The sequence below is a fragment of the Dipodomys ordii genome, unplaced genomic scaffold (assembly GCF_000151885.1).
Source record: "Dipodomys ordii isolate 6190 unplaced genomic scaffold, Dord_2.0 Scaffold5, whole genome shotgun sequence".
Taxonomy (NCBI): domain Eukaryota; kingdom Metazoa; phylum Chordata; class Mammalia; order Rodentia; family Heteromyidae; genus Dipodomys; species Dipodomys ordii.
In genome coordinates this window covers 30,484,170-30,504,497 of record NW_012267221.1, presented here as the reverse complement: position 1 = coordinate 30,504,497, position 20,328 = coordinate 30,484,170, and the positions used below count along the sequence as shown (strand labels likewise).

General features: G+C 36.4%; 1 protein-coding gene across 1 annotated transcript in view; it reads right to left on the bottom strand.

The window, feature by feature from the left end:
• Ppp1r1c (protein phosphatase 1, regulatory (inhibitor) subunit 1C) overlaps positions 1 to 2,784 on the bottom strand; it is a 100,409-nt gene extending 97,625 nt beyond the window's left edge. The window contains exons 1-2 of the mRNA XM_013028705.1: positions 2,704 to 2,784; positions 240 to 300 (exon numbers count right to left, since the gene is read on the bottom strand). Of these exons, the coding sequence (XP_012884159.1) occupies positions 240 to 300; positions 2,704 to 2,784 (142 nt within the window). The remainder of the gene's footprint in view (positions 1 to 239; positions 301 to 2,703) is intronic.
• Positions 2,785 to 20,328: the final 17,544 nt, after the last annotated feature.

Here is a 20,328-nt window from a genome sequence, read left to right as displayed (position 1 = left end):
CTCATGACAATCAATACTAATAAAACTTTTCACATCATATCATATCTAATGTCTTATTCTATAATCAAAACAGGCAGTTGGCTGTTTTGAGCCCTGTATTTCTGATTTTGGTCATGATCCAACTTATAGACTAGCTTGGAAGAATATTGCCAATTTGTTTTTACAATGCCATGCTATTTGATGCTGTTCAAACAATCATATTCTGACCAATTAGTATGTAAGATAACATGCCTCTTTACCTGGGGGGTTGCTTTCATTAAGAATCACAAGTGATGCTGGTGTAGGTCTTCTTTTCCTGATCTGTGAACGACAAAGGGCCAGCTAATGTTAGTGAGAATCAGACAATGTCCCCAGCTGCTCCACAGCTCACAAGCTGCCCATTTTTATCTTTTCCAGCATACAAAAGCAAACTTCTGAAAGGTACACAGTGTACACTTGCTATTTTAAAATAGAAATCCAACTAGTAGAACTCAGATACTACTATTAACTTTTTTGATCATATAACTATATTTCTAAAGAAAAGAAACAGTTGTATAAAATCAAACAATTAATGCATACAAAAAAGTTGGCTTGCTAATGTTAATTTTATGGCTCTTTCTTTTTTAATTGTAAAAATAGCATACAGAGGGGTTACAATTACATAGGCAAGGTAATGAGTACATTTCTTATCAAGCATTGTTGCCTCCTCCTCCTTTGCTTCCCCTTCCAAGCCCTTCCCATCTCCTCCCCCCCACCCCCACCCCCGTGCCAAAGTTGTAAAGTTCGTTTTTTGACATAACATATTGGACATCTCATTGTTGCAATGGGTCCAACTGTATTCCTATTTAAACAATTTGTTTTTTTCCCTTCTCCTCCACAAATTATCCAACATCAAATACAGTGAAAACAGGGGTTATACCGTGGGGGAGGGACATACAAAGCAAAAAAGAAATATCTTATAAATATGTTAGAAACAATAGCGAGAAAGAAAAACCATTTGAGTCCTTATCTTGGGGTTCATTTCACCTAACATCAACTTATCTGACTGTTTCTGCTTGTCTCAGACATGTACTAGCAATCCCACTTTGGGGCATTTACCCAAATGATCACAAACAAGACCATACTAAAGCTACCAGCACTACTCTGTTTATTGCAGCATTATTTACCATAGCTAAGAGATGGAACTAACCCAGATGCCCCTCAGTAGATGAATGGATCAAGAAAATGTGGTATATATATATATATAAACAATGGAATTCTATGCCTCCATCAGAAGGAATGACATTGCCCCATTTGTTAGGAAATGGAAAGACTTGGAAAAAATTAATTTAAGTCAAGTAAGCCAGGCTTAAAGAAACATAGGTCCTATGGTTTCCCTTATTGGATGGATCTCTTGAAGATTTGTAATCATGATGAGTTCAAGATCCATTGTTCTTATCTCTAAATAGGATTTGGGGAATTTGGAAATCTTAAATTCCTAGCATGTGTCATAATTAAATTAACGTGTAAGTTTCAAATTTCAACTGATATTATTAACTTTTTACTTTCTGCTACAATATTTAGAACAAACTCCACAAAAAATGAATATGGATCTTATTGCAATATGTTATTTGTTTAAAGGCTAAGAGCTTTTGGTGAATTCATTGTTTAGGAGTTACAGGAGCATATTTTGATTAGAATCTCTTATTTTGAGTATCCTTTAGTTTTTTAAAAACATTCATATATTTCCAAATACATATTCAGCAGAATAGAGGATGATAAAATGTACATTTAACATCTTGTTCAAGATTAAAGCAATGCTCCTTAAGTAGATAAACAGAGTCAAGGTTATCTTCATGTAGCCTGGTCTCCGTGGGTTGAATTATAATGAGAAGTATCAGGTTCAATAATGATTTTGAAGACTTTGTATCAAATATTTTGAAAATGAATCAGAGCTCATTTAGGTTTCAATTAATTAATTAGATTAATATCCTCATAGATTTTTTTTGCCTTGGACTCTGTTGTACAGTATATCTGTAGTTGAATCATAAATGATCTATTAAAATGGTGCCATTGCATGAAGAGTCTAAGTACAATTAATGTATGCTAGTAAAAGGAGAGAAAGAGCAAGAATCTAAGGAAATATGAATATGAAGCATGACACAAATGCAAACCAATATTAGACACAGAAAAAGAATTAAGTGTTAGAGCATATTATTTTTGACATCTAATTAAATGTTTTTAAAGCTATACATATACCTACAAACATTACCGATCACATATAATTATTCCTTATTGCATAATGAGAGGTATATTTTAAAATATTAAGCCCATAAACTGAAATTGTGATGAGCTTTAGTACTTTTATTGTTACATCAATCTTTTTATTTTAAAAATAATGAAATAAAATATTGCTAATATAGGTAATGTTTTCAAAGTTGCTCAACAAAGTCACCAATGACAAAAAAGTGTCACTTAAAAGTTATTTTTATAAGCAAAGACAAAGGCTTATGGCTCCAAATTGGAATTTCTTTAAAGTCATTTGAATTTTGTATGAAATATAATGCTATTCAAATTATAGCCAATGGATTCCTAATGCAACTCAAAATACAAGCGCTGATGGAAACCAACTTATTCCTCTCTCATATATTCTAGGAAATTCAGGGTTTGGCAATTTCAAGAGGTAGAGAAACTTACAAGGAACTTATCACCGTAAATAAGCGCTCCCCACCCAATTCCCCTTACCTGCTCTGCTGCCTCTGGTGCAATCTGACTCTGGAATAATGGCACAGCAAATTGTATCTTTTTGGGGCTGTTTGGTTCCATGTTAATAATGATAATTAGAGATGTGAAGAGCTTAGGAGGATGAACCCCAAATGGTTTCCGGAATGCTTCCACAGGCACACTACACCACACCACACACAGTGCTTTGTAAGAATTAACTGTAATTCCAGACAGAGCAACTGAAGATGCCGCGGTTATTAACTCCCGGTCTTTCTTCCGCAGCCACAGTGATGCCCGGCTTGCCTGTTACCCCACCAATCCCTTGGATCCTCTCAGCACAATACAGAAAGCAACAATAAGCTAATTGTGTGCCTGTTCACTAATACACATGCCAGACAGTCACTCAACAGCTAATTGAAAATGCAATGCTAGCCTTGAAGAACCCACTGCCCTGGGATTTGAAAGAAAGGCTCTCTCCACTGTACATTACTAACCGGCTGCTCAAAAGTGCAATGTAAGCTCCCTCAGAGTATTGCAGGATGGACCATTCATTATTGATGAACAGAAAGCAGGAAGTGTTCAGAGTGGAGAAGGGCAGGGTTAGGCTATAGAATCATTTCATTTTTCGTGGCAATTTATACCACACACTTTTGCTACCTCATACTCAGGCCACCAAATAGAACAGTCATGGAGGGTAACCCATAATAGTATGCATGTATATATAGATATAGATATAGATAGATATAGATAGATAGATAGATATACACATATATATTATTTATCCATTTCATTTCAAGATCTGATTTGGTTAGATAGATCACATGAAGCTGAGCAGCAATATATCATGAGATCATCAGCATGCCTGCACGGAACCAATCTTCCTCAAACTCCTGTTTGACCATTAATAAATTCTGTGGCCTCAAGCAAATCAGATAGTGAGTAGACCTCCATATTTCTTAAGAGAAAAAGTGAGGGAGTTGGATTTGATGACCTTTAAGATCTCATTCCGTGTTAATGTTCTGCTTTATATAGTTCACAATTTTCATTATAGTGGAAAGTACTGAACAACTAAATTTAGCCAATAGCTGGGAAGTCATTGCTACTGAAATGACCTCTATTTTTGTTTCAAGCGTAGCCAGTGATAGCGCCTGACTGGAAGAGCACAGAAAAAGGCTTAGTGGAAGGCTAATGGTATCCAACCTTGTGGCTTATTGCCAATCATGGAGATGCATGAGAAACGGAGTAGAAAGGATAGCCTCCGGAAAATCAGGATGAAGTCATATGGCTTGTGGTCCAGAAAGATGAGGACACTGGAGGGACCACCACCTTAGTTAATATAAAACACAAGATGGTAAAATTACCAGATAACCTTCACATACATGGACATTTTGAGAAGGAAACTTGAAAATTAAGTTATTTTAATGGAAAAAGAATTTTCTCTACTTCCTTATTTGAAAGGTATTCTTTTATGGCTACTCAGTTTTTATTAATTTTTTATTGTGAAAATACTGTACAGAGGGGTTACAATTACATGAGCAAGGTAATGAGTACATTTCTTATCAAGCATTGTTGCTTCCTCCTTTGTTTCCCCTTACCATCCCTTCCCTCCCATCCTGAAGTTGTAAAGTTCGTTTCGAAATAACATCTTGTACATCTCATTGTTACAATAAGTCCACCTGTTTACCTACTTAAACAATTTGTTTTTTCCCTTTCACTCTCCAAATTATACTAACATCAAATGCCATGAAAACAGGGGTAATACCGCGAGGGAGGGACATACAAAGGAACAAAGAAATCATCTCATAACCCAGAAATGAACCCACAGACATATAGCCATCTAATCTTCAATAAGGGAGCTAAAAAAATAGAATGGAAAAAAGACAGCCTCTTCAGTAAATGGTGCTGACAAAATTGGCTAATCACTTGTAAAAAAAACTACAGCTAGATCCTTATATATCACCCTGCACCAGAATCAACTCCAAATGGATCAAAGACCTCGGAGTCAAAGAAGACACCCTGAAAACATTACAGGATGGAATAGGAAAAACCCCAGGTCTCCTTGGCACAGGCCGAAATTTTCTTAATAGAGGCCCAGAAACACAACAAATCGAAGAAAGGTTGGACAAATGGAATTGCATGAAATTGCAGAGCTTCTGCATGGCAAAGGACATAGTTAGCAAGATCATTAGAAAGCCCATTGATTGGGAGAAGATTTCACTAGCCATACAACAGACAAGGGTCTTATATCTAAAATATACCTGGCTACTCAGTTTTTAAATGTATTTTGGGCATTTACTATATATGATTAGATATTGGTTACTATTTCAGGTTTTACAAATAAGTTTCCATTTTTTCTTTAAGTTCTGAGTCCATATGGAGAAGTCATCATAATGATTTGAGTATGCAATGTTCTGTTGAAAGAATATGGAAAGTAGTATGAATTATTCAAGTATTTTCTATACTGCTAATGGGAAAATCAAATGAGAAAGTAGACATGAAGATACTTTTTAGGTGGAGAAAAGTACTTACCAGTAAGTTTGCAATAAGCTCATCTGAATGGGGTTGAAAGGAAACATTGGTTTCAACATTTCATGTAAAATCCAATAAAAAGTCTTCAGAGATTAAAAGGTCATTATGATGTTAGCTAAGTATAAGTATGCCACAGTATTGGGAAATTTATGTAGTCACTTAATCTCATTAAAGAAATATTTGATAAAAATAAAAAATTACAATGCAATACAAAAAAGTCTTCAAAAAGAAAATCATTGATGAAATTAATTCAGTGAGTATTTCTTGAAGTTATACAAAATGGTAACCGAGAAAATATATTTAGTTAGGAATTAGTTTAAACTACCTCATAATTAATTCCTTCAGTTCAAAGCCCAGCCCTGCTACTTATCAAGTTTATCAGCATGGGAAAAGAGACTTTTTTCTTGTGAAGCTTAGATAAATTCCTAAAAAGAGCTCATTAAAAGGTAGATATATATCACTCAATAAGTGATAGATGTTAATTTTTTCCAATTAACTTTTTTCAAAAACATTAATCATATGTATCTTTATCCTGAATTACTAAGAATCTCTACCTATTAGGAGAAAATTGATACTAGTTGCCATAACAGGAGAAAAAGTGAAATTTCATGTGTGTATTATGGTACAACCAGCAATAATGTGATTCTGCTTAACTCATTTTCCACTTTTGAATAGTTTTATGAGACATAATATCATGGAGACTTTGTAGAACCTTGAGCTTTGTAGTTGTTCTTGTTACTACTTTGCTTTCCCCTCATGCTTTTTATGCTTGCTTGGCTGGCACTCTAGGACTTGAACCATGCAGCCATTGCTGGTTTATTGTTTGTTACATTAGGGATAGTGTCTCCAGAGTTTTATGCCTGGGCTGTCTTCCAATGGTGACCCTGGAGATCTTAGTCCTCTGAGTCGCTGGGATTACAAGTGTGTACTAACAGCTCTTGGTCCCTCACTTAAACTTCATGTTTTTCATGAGGCTAACTCATGTTCAGTCATCAGGACTTGGCTGGACATTATCACTTTCAGAAAGCTTTTGTAAATTTGATCCCCATGCCCACACAGAGTTTAGACCACCTCTTTTGTTCTCCTAGAGTACCCAGCACATGTCTCTATTTAGCACACTCATTACCTGTCCTTCAAGCATTTAATGTTTTCCACTGTACATATTCTCCTAGCAAACATTTGTTGAGTAGATGCTGCATTCTATTCCTTGTCGGACCTTTTGCTATGATTCTAAAAGAGAGGTTGTGGTAACAAGGATTTTTTTGTCTTTTTTTTGTGAAAATACTATACAGAGGGGTTACAATTACATGGGCAAGATAATGAGTACATTTCTTATCAAACATTGTAGCCTCCTCCTTTGTTTCCCCTTCCCTTCCTTTCCCATCCTTCCCCTGCCCCCCCCACCCAATCCTTCCCACCCCCCACCTCCTGCATCAAAGTTGTAAAGTTCGCTTTCAACATAACAACTTGTACATTTCATTGTTGCAATGGTCCACCTGTCGAAATCCTTTCTATCTTTCTTTCAAGACAGGCTCTTATTATGTAGTTCAGTCTAGTTTAGAACTGTTAATCCTCCTGCCTCAATCCCTCCAGAGTACTGCAATTTATTGGCATGCATAATGTTTCCCATAACTGAAGTCCCTTTCAAGCTGAATTATCAATTCCAAAATTACCTAAAATGCAACTTTATAAAAATTAATCACAAACTGCTTTGTTAAATGGCAACTCCTTTGTACAACTACTTGAAGATTTCATATACAGTATCAATAGAGAATAGAGATTCTACAGTTGGGTTTGATGTCACCACGCTGACTTAGAGACAATGTACAAAAGCAGACAAGGTACAAGCCAGCACTAGATATAAGTCAGGTGAGATCATATGTAATGACTTTAGACCTCTAGGTTCAACCCTCTGATATTGGCAGTTATGTTTAGATGCCCTCCCTCTCATACATTCCTTCAGTAACCTTATTTCCTCCATGAAGGAAAACCTACCAGAAAGTCAGGGAAAATGATGACATCATAATCATTATTAACATCATTATCATCATCATCATCATCATCATCATCAATCATTGGGATTTCTTAGAATAAGCACAACTATTTTAAGGTGAATTATTGGAAAACTTCAAAACTTTCATTGTTAACATTAAGAAATTTATGAGCTAGTAAAGACATACAGGTCTGTGTATAAAATGTGGAGTTGAGTCCCACTAATCTAAATTAAATTAGTGGCTCTCTCTTAGCACCTATGTAAATAAAATATGAGAGATGGTATTTTGCAGAAATGGTCTCAATAATATCTCCCATCCCACATATTGTTTTGAAACCATCTTTGCTACTCACTATCAAAAGAGATAGAGAGAGAGAGAGAAAGAGAGAAAGGCAATTTATCTCCTCTTGAATCAGTTGGCTTTAGTGACTCATCAGTAATGAATAGGATATAGAAGAAGTGATGTGTCCTGATTACCAAAGCGAGGTCACAAAAGACCAGAAAAACCCTGTTTTGCTCTTTTTTCTCTTGTAACACTTCCTTTTCATTCTTTTTTCTGGGAATGCTCCCTCTCATAAATCTGCCACTACACTGTGAAAAAGTCAAAGCCACACTCCCATCTGAACCAGACAGATATGTGAACTATACAGCCTCAGCTGGTTGAATCTTCAGAGCTGATACATCAGAGATCAAGAGGAAAGCAATAGCTTTCTTTCTCTGACTAAGCAGACACCCCAGATGTTATCTCCAAGGTCACTTTCTTTAGAAACTCATGTGATGTGCAGTGAGAAGCCAAGTCACTTGCAGAAGTCACAGGTGGACTCTTGTCCACATCACCAGTCACCCAGACTTTGAGTATGTCAGGCATCCCATGAGCTACACGAGTGAAGGAGTCATCCATAATTCCATCCCTGACCATGTGGGTCACCTCTAGATGTTGGAGTTTCCCCTATAAAGGCCCTAGACATAATGATTGGAACAGAGAGAATTCACCCCACTTTATTCTGAATTCTTCATATACAGAATGATGAGCATGAAACATGATGGTTATTTACGTCATCTACTTTAGAAAATTAGTACATAGTCAAGAGTAATTCCTGGATATACTTAAAATCATCAACATTCTTTTATAGCCAGGTATTAGGGTGATAACACAAAAGAAAAATCCACTTGAAGATATATGCATAAATATATGAGTCACTGTCAATAAATAATTGAAGACATGGGACTAGGTAAATTTGTCCAAAAACACATAAGCCTTAATGAGAAGGCTTTCTGGAATGCTAACAGACTCAATATCAAGGCAGAAAAGATGGGACAAAATGGAAATCAACACGATGCGCTGCCCCCCACCAAAAAAAAAGATTAGTCAAAATAGGAGAAAGATCAGGAAAGAATACCAAGATGGAAATCATGGTTAAGGAGAGTTTTGACAGGTAGATTGTGATCATCTTTGTGAAATTTCAGAAAATGTAAATAAAAATCAAAAACCATACCTGAAATCCTAGCTACTTAAGAAGCTGAAATAATGACAATGGCAGCTAGGTTAGCCTAGGCAAAAAATTCATAGAACCCCATCTCAAGACAAAAAAAAAATAAGCATGGTGGCATGCTACAATACAAAGTGTAAGTAGATATGATTAATAAAAGGATAGAAGACTTATCTCAAAAACAACGAAAGAAAACAGGGATGGCTCAAGAAGTAGTGTTCTTGTTTAGGAAGAACAAACCCTTGAGTCCAAAAATCATTACCACTAAAAAAATTCAAACTATATATTTATTTCAGTAATTGGGTTAGCGTATATAGAATCATTTTGCTAGAGAAACAAAGAGACACACAGAAAGAGACCGAGACAGAGAGAATTGCAATATAAAGGCTGCAGTAGGAGAAAGTGCTACATTGTCAGCCAGCATGCCTTACGAACATCAAGCTCAGGCAGAGATTGAAGGAAGCAGAGAGACAGGGTCTGTGGGGAGCTATCATCCAGGCAGTGAATTCTAGGCCTTATTTGAATGATCTCCAGCCTGAACCTCCAGTACACAGCAGCAGAATCCAGCAGCAAGAATAAAGCCTGGAGGATTGTCTTCACATAAAACATAGGGAGTTCCTTGTAGGGAAGCAGAGTCTAGCCTTCATAAAGGATGCACTCTGAACTCTCCACTGCTTCCTTGCTTTCTGTAGAAGTTTGGAAGGGCACTCTGATGTGGGGGCTTCCCAGGGTCCGCACAATAATAACTGACAAACAGCAACCACAGAGCTAGAGAACCACCCTCAGAGACAAAATAAAATGATCCAGATGCTCTCCAAGTTTTCCCAACGTGACCCTTCCTTCATATCCTAGCAAAGTGTATGTAATCAGAATTTACATCCACTGACTGTAAAGCATGTTCTCACTTGAGATGACAAAATATCTCTGGACAGTCCAGTGACAAAGATGCTCAATCATAACTGGCAATCTGAAATCACCAACTTGCTGAAGAAATTGGAGCCGACCTGACTCATTCAAGTTACTGGAACAATCCAGGGTTTTTGAGGATCATGAATAAAAAACTACTACCCATATTTAGACACACTCAAATGTGATTTCAGAATGTCAGGGATAAAGATAACATCCTAAAAGTTTCTCAAGAGAAAGATTTTGCCAATGATGCAGTTTTCTCCTAGCTACAATCAGTGACAATAGATGCATCTGGGTAGTAGACTTATATCAAAGTTCTGAAAGAAAACCATAAGATTTGGAGTGCTTTACCCAGCCAAATTCATTCAGAGTGAGAAAATTATTTTTAGATATACAATGACTTAGAGGCAATGAGTAATTCCTCAGCTAGTAGACGATCTCCAATTCTTTAAGGTCTTTCATCAAATCCATAGAGAAAGCAATTGACTTGAATTGTCCCAAGATTTGAGATTCATCATTGTAAGTGATTCCGTTCACTTAAAGTTGCTGCCTTTTTACCCCTTATGATGGATATCAGACACAATCGTGGTAATCGCCAAAATTTTGCTAGACTCTTAAACTTTGTATTTATTTTGCAGATGAAGAAAGGCATTTATTGAGAAACTGTTTTAAATGATTGAAGAAGACAAAGGACATCACTTCTAAGATAGCTATGCACTATAAAATGCACGTACATTCCTTAAAAGGTTGGTTTTAGTTAGTAGAACTACTGGACCCATGCCAGCTACTGCTACAGGCTTCCCCTGACCTCAGTAGACTACAGAGATTTCTCATTTGCAGTGTTCAGAGGACTTTTTCCAACCCTTAAATGATCTCTTTCCATGCTACTCTTTCATGTTTGGCTGTGTTTAATTAGTCATGAAACCCCAGGTACTAATGGAAGAATCTAAGATCCTAAGAGAAATATCAAGTGGCTATATATACAGTTGACATTGTGTAAGGCTTGGATTTGTCTTAATTGTAGAAGAATCCCATTTGAGAGCAAATATAAATTTCTGTACAAACAATATGGCCTTTCCCAATTACAATCTGTGACAGGAACACCGGATAGTAAAATAATATAAAAATACTAGGGTTCTCTTGATTGAGTCCTATATCATATTGTATTCTATAGTACAGGACTTTTTTATTGTCTTTAAGTAGTTGTACAAAGGAGTTGGCACTTAAAAACAGTTTATGAATTCAATGCATCTTGATCAATGTCACCCCTTTATAGCATGCATCTTTTGATGAAATAATTTGGCAGATACACTCTTTGAAATCTGATCTGAAATTTAGGTAAATATTCCAAGAGCATATTTGCACATTATTTTAGTTAACATTGTATTCACAACAATCTGAGGATTTTTGTGGATGTGGCAATCAGCACATAAATGTTTTAAACAAACTCTCAGTATTGGTTCCAATTTTCTTTCCTTAACCTAATAAATTTGTTAACCTAAAACTACACATAAATATATAGTCCTTGTAATATAAATACTCCAAGGTGGCATAATTGACTCATTCAAATTTCATCATTTATTCTCAAATCTTGCCTTTGATAACATGTATTTAAGTGGCAACATACAGGGAAGAAAAGATGAGAAACATATGTCCACATAAGCCACAAATTAATTCATTCCCAGAAACAGAAACTTAATGCTAACAGAAATTGCTGCAACAACTTCTTCAAATTTAAGAGAACAAGATATAAATTAAATTAAATGTGCATATAATTTGAAAGTTTCATGCAATATACTTGTCAGTGAGCCAAGACATCAAATGATGCTATACTCTTACTGAATATGTTTTTACTTGTTCAAGAAATATTCTTAAATAGTAATTGAAATATACTTATACAGTTAGGTGTAGGCTGTATCCCCACTGTCAGAGAAAACCTAATTTTTCAAAAAAAATACCCTTTTTTCTGACTTTATACCTCAGCAAATGGCTTTCAGTTGATAGGAGAAAAAGCATACCTTTACCCCTTGATTGTCATTATAAGGTTTGCTTTTGTTTGTTCAGTCTACCTGCCTCCTGATCTAAGAGGTAAATGGCACATGCATGTTCAACACTTTTACACGGTGTAGTTTCTTTTGGTTCTAACTTCTATTTAAGCCTCAAAATGCATCCTTTTTAAGATGATTGCCACATTGGCATCATGTTATTGCCATGAATCACTTCCAGCAAAGACAATATCTCATTAAGAATGAATGTCTGAGGGTGTTTGCCCTGTTTCTTGGTAGGGTGATGGTCTGGCGTGACTGTAATCTGGTTGAAGTATCTTTTTGATCTTATATGTTTCACAGCAACTTGCTATGTAGAACTCCAGTGTCATTCCACAGTCTGCTTTATGTGAATTTGAAATATTAAGTCCTTTTTCTTTATGAGTTACTAACCATGCAGTTTTTAAAGTGTAATTAACATATGACTCATTACACTGCTTGTATAATATATATGCATAATGATTTTGGAAGCAAAGGTAGCATGCTTAAATCAAAAAGAACATGAAACATCTAACAGTTTATGATGTTCTAAGCCTTATTTCCCAGCACAAATGATGAATCATGGAACAAAATTAATGATATGGAGCAATTAAGAAAGTATGATAAGTACATCAATTTAGGTGAACACCTAGCACTTTACAGATAATGGGAATTTAAAACTCTAATTTCTAGGCAGTTCTCAGTCCATGCACTCTTTGGCCCATTGAGCCTCCTCTACCCTGGATAACCCAAGTCCTTTCCCAATGCTCTACTATTTGTGTGATGGTCACTTTGCTGATAGCACACATCTACTATACTCTCTGATGTAATTCATCAAATACTTCTTTTAGGTCCAGGTTCAAATACTTCCTCCTTTAAATGGTTATCTCAGAACTCTCAGGGTGTTTTATTTCATCATTCTCTAAGCTTTCACTGGGTTTTATTTATACATTCTGCTAATATTATTTAATATTATCAAATAATATCTAATAACAGATGACTAACCCTTGATGTCTACATCTACCACAAAACAAGATGCTCAGCAGGTCCTTGGCCCCCATCTTCAGTTACTTGCCATGTTGAAATCTTTTTTTGCCCACCATTGTTTCTCTCACATATCCTCATCTTGAATTCTTTCTCTCATCTACTGAAACATGTTCATCAGTGGGATTTTCAGGAATCACTCACAGTCATTGGACTTCCTAAGTCATTGTATATCTAAAAATGTTTTACTTTCCCACATGAATGAATTTGGCTGGGTAAAGCACTTCAAATTCCTATTGTTTTATTATTGGTATGGTGGTGGTCTGGAGTGGCTGTAGTCTGGTTGAAGAATCTTATTGATTGTACTTGTTTCACAGCAACTTGAAATATAGATCTCCAGTGTAGTTCCACAGTCTGTTGTATGGGAATTTAAAATATTAAGTCCTTTTCCTTTATGAGTTACTAACTATGTAGAACTTTGATATTCTCTACTACCAAGGTGCATCCATTGTCACTGATTATAGCTAGGAGAAAACTGCATCATTGGCAAAAACTTTCTCTTGAGAAACTTTTAGGATGTTATCTTTATCCCTGACATTCTGAAATCACATTGGAGTGTGTCTAAATATGGGTAGTAGTTTTTTATTCATGATCCTCAAAAACCCTGGATTGTTCCAGTAACTTGAATGAGTCAGGTCGGCTCCAATTTCTTCAGCAAGTTGGTGATTTCAGATTGCCAGTTATGATTGAGAATCTTTGTCACTGGACTGTCCAGAGATATTTCATCAGATCAAGTGAGAACATGCTTTATAGTCAGTGGATGTAAATTCTGATTATATATACTATGCTAGGATATGAAGGAAGGGTCACGTTGGGAAAAATTGGAGAGCATCTGGATCATCTGGAAGCCCCTATTTCAGAGAGTCCTCTCAAACAGAAAACAAGGAAGCAGTGGAGAGTTCAGAGTGCATCTTTTATGAAGACCAGATTCTGCCTTCCTACAAGAAACTCTCCATATTTTATGTTAAGAAATCCTCCAGGCTTTACCCTAGAACAAGCCTTGCTGCTGAGAACTGCTGCCGTGTACTGGAGGTTCTGGCTGGAGATCATTCAAATAAGGCCTAGAATTCACTGCCTGGATGATAGTTCTCCACAGACCCTGTCTCTCTGCTTCCTTCAAGCTCTGTCTGAGCTTGATGTTCTTAAGGCATGCTGGCTGACAATGTAGCACTTTCTCCTACTGCAGCCTTTATATTGCAATTTTCTCTCTCTGTCTCTGCCTCTGTCTCTTTTTCTCCTGGTTTCTCCAGTAAAATGGTTCTATGCACGGTGCTTCACAGGAATCCCTCAAAAGTGCTTATCTGTAACTATTTTTTTACTTAGGACATATTAAGTGTATATTATCTATTAAAATATTTTCTGTCATTTTAATGTATTTTAATAGGATTCCTGCAATTCCAACTGGCACTTAAGGGCAGCCAAGCAGAGTTCAGTTCATAATGAATTTATGGCATCATGCATTAGAGTAATCTTTCTGTTTGCAATGTATGCCAACTAGAAACTGTACCCAAATTCCTACTGCCTGGATTACTTTATCTTTAAGTTTAAGGACCAAATGGTTACGGGCACATGGAAGAATGAGATCTGATTTTCTCTTAGTGGAAAAAACCTAAGAAAATAATTGAGGAAAGGCAGAGAGAAAGAGGGGAAAAGAGATGGTGAAAGGTAAAAGAGCAAGATGGAAAGGAAGGGAATATGAGAGGAAAGAAGAGGAACATAGAGGAGAAACAAGGAGAAGAGAGGAGAGGAAAGAAGGGAATGGAAAGAAAAGTTAAGAAGTATGAAAGGAAATGAACTGGATGGTAGAAATTGATGATGGAAAGCTTTTTGTATGACACGGATTTTCTTAGCCCCTGTGGATCCCCAGTTCTCCCACTTAGTTAGAGAATATGATTGTAAGATTCTTTTCCTTTTAATCTTTGCATGAGTCTATCAACTAAATGCCTAAAATTAATAGGCCTTACCAGACCACTAATTTCAAAGATAGAAGCCATCATTCTAGAATGGGATCTAGGTATTTATACAATAGGGAAGAATTTACTTTCATATTCTTTTTGGTAATTACTGAGCAGTTCTTTTGCTTCTTTTAGGTAATTTTCCACTATAATTCTTAGTTTTTCCTTTGTAATTCAGTTATTTATTTGTCACCATTTCTACCAATGCTCCTCAATAATTATACTTGTTGCCATTTCTACCAATCTGGTAAGGCACTAACTGATAAGAAAGTGTGAGCTGACAATGATTGAGGATAGATGCCTTTGTCAGCACAGACAACTTTTTCAGGAAATATTTTTCTTTCATTTTCAGTTTTTTCTCTTATTAAGGAGGAAAGGGAACATAAAAATAATGTAGTTGAATCTTCCATAAAAAGGTTAATTTATTTTAGATTATTCAAGCAGCTAACAATGGCCCCTGACCGTGACTACATTAATTAAAAACTTAATTGACTTCCACAAAGTGCTAGCAGCACTTTGAAAAGATAATCATGTGGGCAAAGTTGCTCATAACTATAAACCCAGATACTCAGGAGGTAGAGATTAAGAAGACAGCAGTTCAAATTAGTGAGACCCCATCAAAAGGGTTACACACCTTCTTGGGTAGCTGTGAAAACACCTGTGTGATATGGTAAGATGATCAAGATCGTAGGAAGGCTCTGGGCCTAAAAATAAAACAAACACCTGAGGTATAGCTTTAATGATAGAACACTGCCTAGCAATTGCAAGGCCCTAATTTAAAAATCCCAGTATTGATGATGTACTAAAAATAAAAATAAAAAGATAAAAAATCGGGCAGGCATACTATTCAAAGTCTTCTTAAATTATAGTCTGAGGTCACATAGTCATCCCCCTCTGCCCAATCTTAGGTCTTTAGAAAATACAATTGTTTTTATGATCTTAAACGTCTTCACACAGAATGGGATCTTTACTTCCCTGTTGACACTGAAATGCTTAATTTCTTGTTCTGTTTATTTTATTTTTGTGCCAGCACTGGAACTTGAATTCGTAGCCTGGGTGCTATTCTTTAATTTTTTTCTTTGAGGCTAGTGCTGTACTACTTGAACTCCAGCCCCACTTCTGGCTTTTTGCTGGCTAATTGGAAACAAGACTCTCATGGACTCTCCTGCCCAGACTGGTTTCAAACTACAATCCTCAAATCTCAGCCCCCTCAGATGGGTGCCTGGGCAATTTCTTATTCTTCTTTACATTCACACAGATGTCAAGATACCCTTCCTTACATATTTCTGACAGCTTTTCTCAATTGCAAAATAGAGCTAGAAAGTTCTAGGCTACCTACTGGATAACATAAGACAACTTTTGTAAAGAATATATATACTGAATAGTGACAGGTTATGGAGCATTAAACATTGCTCTGTGTAGTGAAAATTCAGAAACATTCTTTACCATACAATAAAAGAGAGCTCTTGTTGATCCAGATACAAAAATAAAAAGCAGGATTGTCAGTTGAATAAGTAATATGTAGCATTATTTATCTATGTGTGTGGATATTAGTGGTCGCCACAATCACTTCTTAAAATGAAGTTGCTACATTAGAGGAAAGTTTCTACAGAATTTCTAATTGTAAGTTTTCAATTCATTCACTGGTAGTTAAAAAATAAAAAGTCCCAATCAACTACACTTAATTCTAACAAAACACTGTTAGAATGTAGAGTAACTGAAATTCTTCTATTGTGAGCTGAAGCTCAAGTGCTCTAGGCACTTTGTAAAGCTCTGTTTGTTTGTTTTGTGTTGGAGTCAGGATCTTGCTATGTAGATCATGCTGGCCTCAAACTCACAATCCACCTTCTTAGCCAGAGCTGAGATTACAGCCTTGTGCCACCACAGTCTATGTTTGTGGCAATGTTCATTAAAGCTAAACATATGCACATTCTCTCTTTTTTGTGGTCCTAAGGATTAAATTCAGAACCTCACTTTTTAGGCAGGTGCTCTCCTATGCAAGCCACATCTCCAGCCCCTTTTCTGTCTTGGCTATTTCCAAGAGAAGGTCTAACGTTTTGCCAGGCCAACCTGACCTGTGGTTGTTCTTGTGCTTCTCTGTGGCACTGGGGATAACTAGTATGTGCCAGTCATTGGTTGAGATGGAGTTTCATGTAGTTCTTTGTTCAGGTTGGCCTTGACTGGTGATCTCTAGATCTTGCTTTTCAAGTAGCTAGGCCTACAGATTTCAGCCACCATTTCTGGCTAACATATGCACATTACATGTGACCCACTCTACTTGCAAGTATTTGCCCAACGTATCCAATACAATTACAAAAAAGAAACTGTTACAGCATTACTCACAACAGTCCAGACCATAAACAGTACAAATGTTTACCAGCAATAAACTATAAAACAGTTATAATAGAATATTGCAAAGAAGTAAAAAAGAATGAACTTTTGCTAGATGCTGCAACACTTCCAGAATGTTGAGTGAAAAAGCCACACATATTATATGCTTCATGTGAGACAAAAAAAAAAAAAACAAGTAAAACTAATTCTAATGACATTACCAGTGATTGGCTACTGGTTAGTCTGAGGAAGAGTTTGTTGGTTAGGAGAAGGTATGCCATGACCGCAAGGACTTCTGGAATGCTTGTATTATTCTCTTTTATTCTGTCAGTCATGAGGCTTTAACTTAGGGCCTGGGCTCTTCCTCTCAAAGCTAGCACAGTATCACTTTGAGCCACAGTGCCACTTTGAATTTTCTTGTGGCAAATTGGAGATAAGAGTCTCATGGACTTTCCTGTTCAGGCTGGCTTTGAACAGTGATCCTCAGATCTCAGCCTCCTAAGTAGCTAGAATTACAGGTGTGAGTCACTTGAATTGGGCTTGTATTATTCTATCTTGATGTGGTATTACAGTTATATCCAGGAAAAGGGACTCACTGAGCACATCCTGGCTCCATAGACATCATTGTCTCCCTGCATTCCCACCCAAGCTCTCTCGATTACAGTGCATACATACAGTATACCCTGCGTTTCCCCTTGTCTTCTTTATCAGTCTGATGCCCATCCCACAGCTTCTGCATGTTGTGCCTTCAGTAGCTCTCCTTAGAATGGATGTGGCTTATGCATCCCCTCTGGCCATTCCTATACAGAACTAGAAGTGTCAGGAAGTTTATGGCCCCAGAAAGGACAGCAGTGACAAAAGAGTGTTTTGGGTTCATGAAAGACCGGCTCCTTCCTTTAAGACAGGAAATCTCTGGAGTGGCATGTCATCTGGGCAGTCCCCTGTGGCCCCCTGAGGCTGGAACATGATCTGAAATGGCTACTTTGACATTTCTTTCCCTTCCGTGTCCTGCGTCCTCCCAGCCTATACTGGGTTTTCCTAGGAACACTTCTTTAACAAAGCTCTTCCTCACAGGTTTCAGAGTGAATCTTGGAAAACCAGACTGAAAGCAACCACATTAAAAAACCCAATGATGGGGCTGGGAAGGTGGCTCAGTGGTAGAGCGCTTGCCTTGCATGCATGAGACCCTGGGTTCAATTCCTCAGCACTACATAAACAAAAAGTAAAAAGCTGGAAATGGCGCTGTGGCTCAAGTGGTAGAGCAGTAGCCTTGAGGTGAAGAGCTGAGGGACAGCGTCCAGGCCCAGAGTTCAGGCCCCACAACCAGACCCCCCCAAAAAAAATATATATATATATACTAATGGTAATGACCAGATTTTTGGCCTCCCAGCATGAACTCAAATACTCAAAATAGAAACAGTTCTGAGCAGAAAAAAATCTACTTTCATGAATTTTATTTTGGTGTAACTCTGACTGGATTAATAGTTCTTAGCTGTATGCATAAACAAAAGAATAAATGTGCTATGATTTAAACAGAATTCCAATATTTTTAAGTGGCTCAAAATGAAAGTTTTACCACTGGGCATTGGTTATTCTGTAATGCTACTCAGAAGGCTGAGAACTGAAATTGTGATGTTCAAAACCTCAGCGACAACAGAAAGGTCCATGAGACTTTTGTCTATAACCAGCCAGACAATTTAAGTAAAGTTGTAGTTCAAGTAGTAGAGAGCCAGCCTTGAGCAAAAAAAAAGCTGCGAATTCTAGGTTCTGAGTTCAAGAATCATAAACAAAAAGGAAGTTACTTCCTATCCTTGATAAAACCCAGATGGTCTCTAAATTGGGAACTTGCTAGATAAGTGTTAACATCATTATCAAATGGAAAGCATGTTAGCACTTCTTATCCTAATTCAAACAGCTGGTGTGGTTTTATTTTTGCCTAAAATCTATTTTAAGGCTTAACAATATGAACATCTGGTGGTGTGAGATTTAGCAATAACTAGAGTAAATCAATAAGCATTACGCAACATTTCACAAAAGAATTATGTAATATTCACATGGAAATTTCAAAAACAATATATTTACATCTGTATTTCACAATTTTAATTTACTTAAAACGCTTAATGTATCTTTAAATTTTTAGAAAACATTCAGAAAGGTGTTAATTATCATATTACTTAATTAGAGCAAATGGTAATCAAAATTTGCAAAAGAAATTTGTCACATGATGAGAGGAATCAAACACAAAATGCATAAATGTAAAAATATATATAGAGAAAATTAGTCTGAAGCAATTCAAAATTTTTGTGTTACTCATTTGGACATGCTTGAATTGATGATTATAATTTTCTCCTTAACAATCAGGAAATATGTCATTTATGAAAAAAATCATAAATGAGATTCTCCTTCTAAATCAAATGTCCCTCACACTAGTCTTTAGTGTGTAAATGTCATCTGAGCTTGGGAAAGTATGTCATCATAAAGGTTTGTATGAATTTAGGTGGAACAATGACCTTTGATCATATTGCCTAGGAAACATTCGGAAATAGGATAACAAACAGAAAAAAATAGAACTGTTTTTGTTTGTCATGATTACATTAAACAATCAGACATTTTCCTAATATCAAATTCTTGCATCAAAAAATACCAAAAGGGAAAAGATGAGCACATTTAAACACATACACATGACCTTTATGTGGAGGAAAAGAAAATATATTTGAATGGTTCTCCTTTAAGTAATTTCTCATTGAGCCCTTTCCAGATTCTAAATGTCAAATCAATTTGAAGATATAGTAGAGGGAAAAGCAATATGGAAGAGGGAGCAAATTACAGAGGAAAAGCACAGCTGAGAAAGCAAGAGATTGTCAAATACCACATTTCCATTCTTTCAACAGGTATCAACTGTGACTCGGGTGGTTTATCTCATACTTGGTGTTTTCTGTGACGTACATCATAATGTATGTTACAAACATGAAAACTCTAGAACACCTGCATTATTTTCTTTGTTGCATAAATGGACTATTGAAGTTGTCACAGGATAATAAAAGACAAAAAATTAAATAAGGCTTCAAACATTCACATGATGAGATCAAAGAAGGATATTCGTAGGAGTGGATCACAAGGGCTCAATAGCTATGTGCATATGATCATTTGATGCTTATCAAAACGAACTCCAAGAAATGGAATCAAGAGGTTTTCTAATTTAAGTTTTTGTGGTGCTTTTTGTTTTCTGCTTTCTCCCCTTTTGTCGCTGGTTTTTTTTCCTGTTTTTGTTTGTTTGTTTGACATCTCTGGGACTTGAATTCAGGGATTGGGCATGGTCCCTGAGCTTCTTGTGCTCAAGGCTAACACTGTGCCACTGTAAGTTACTGTGC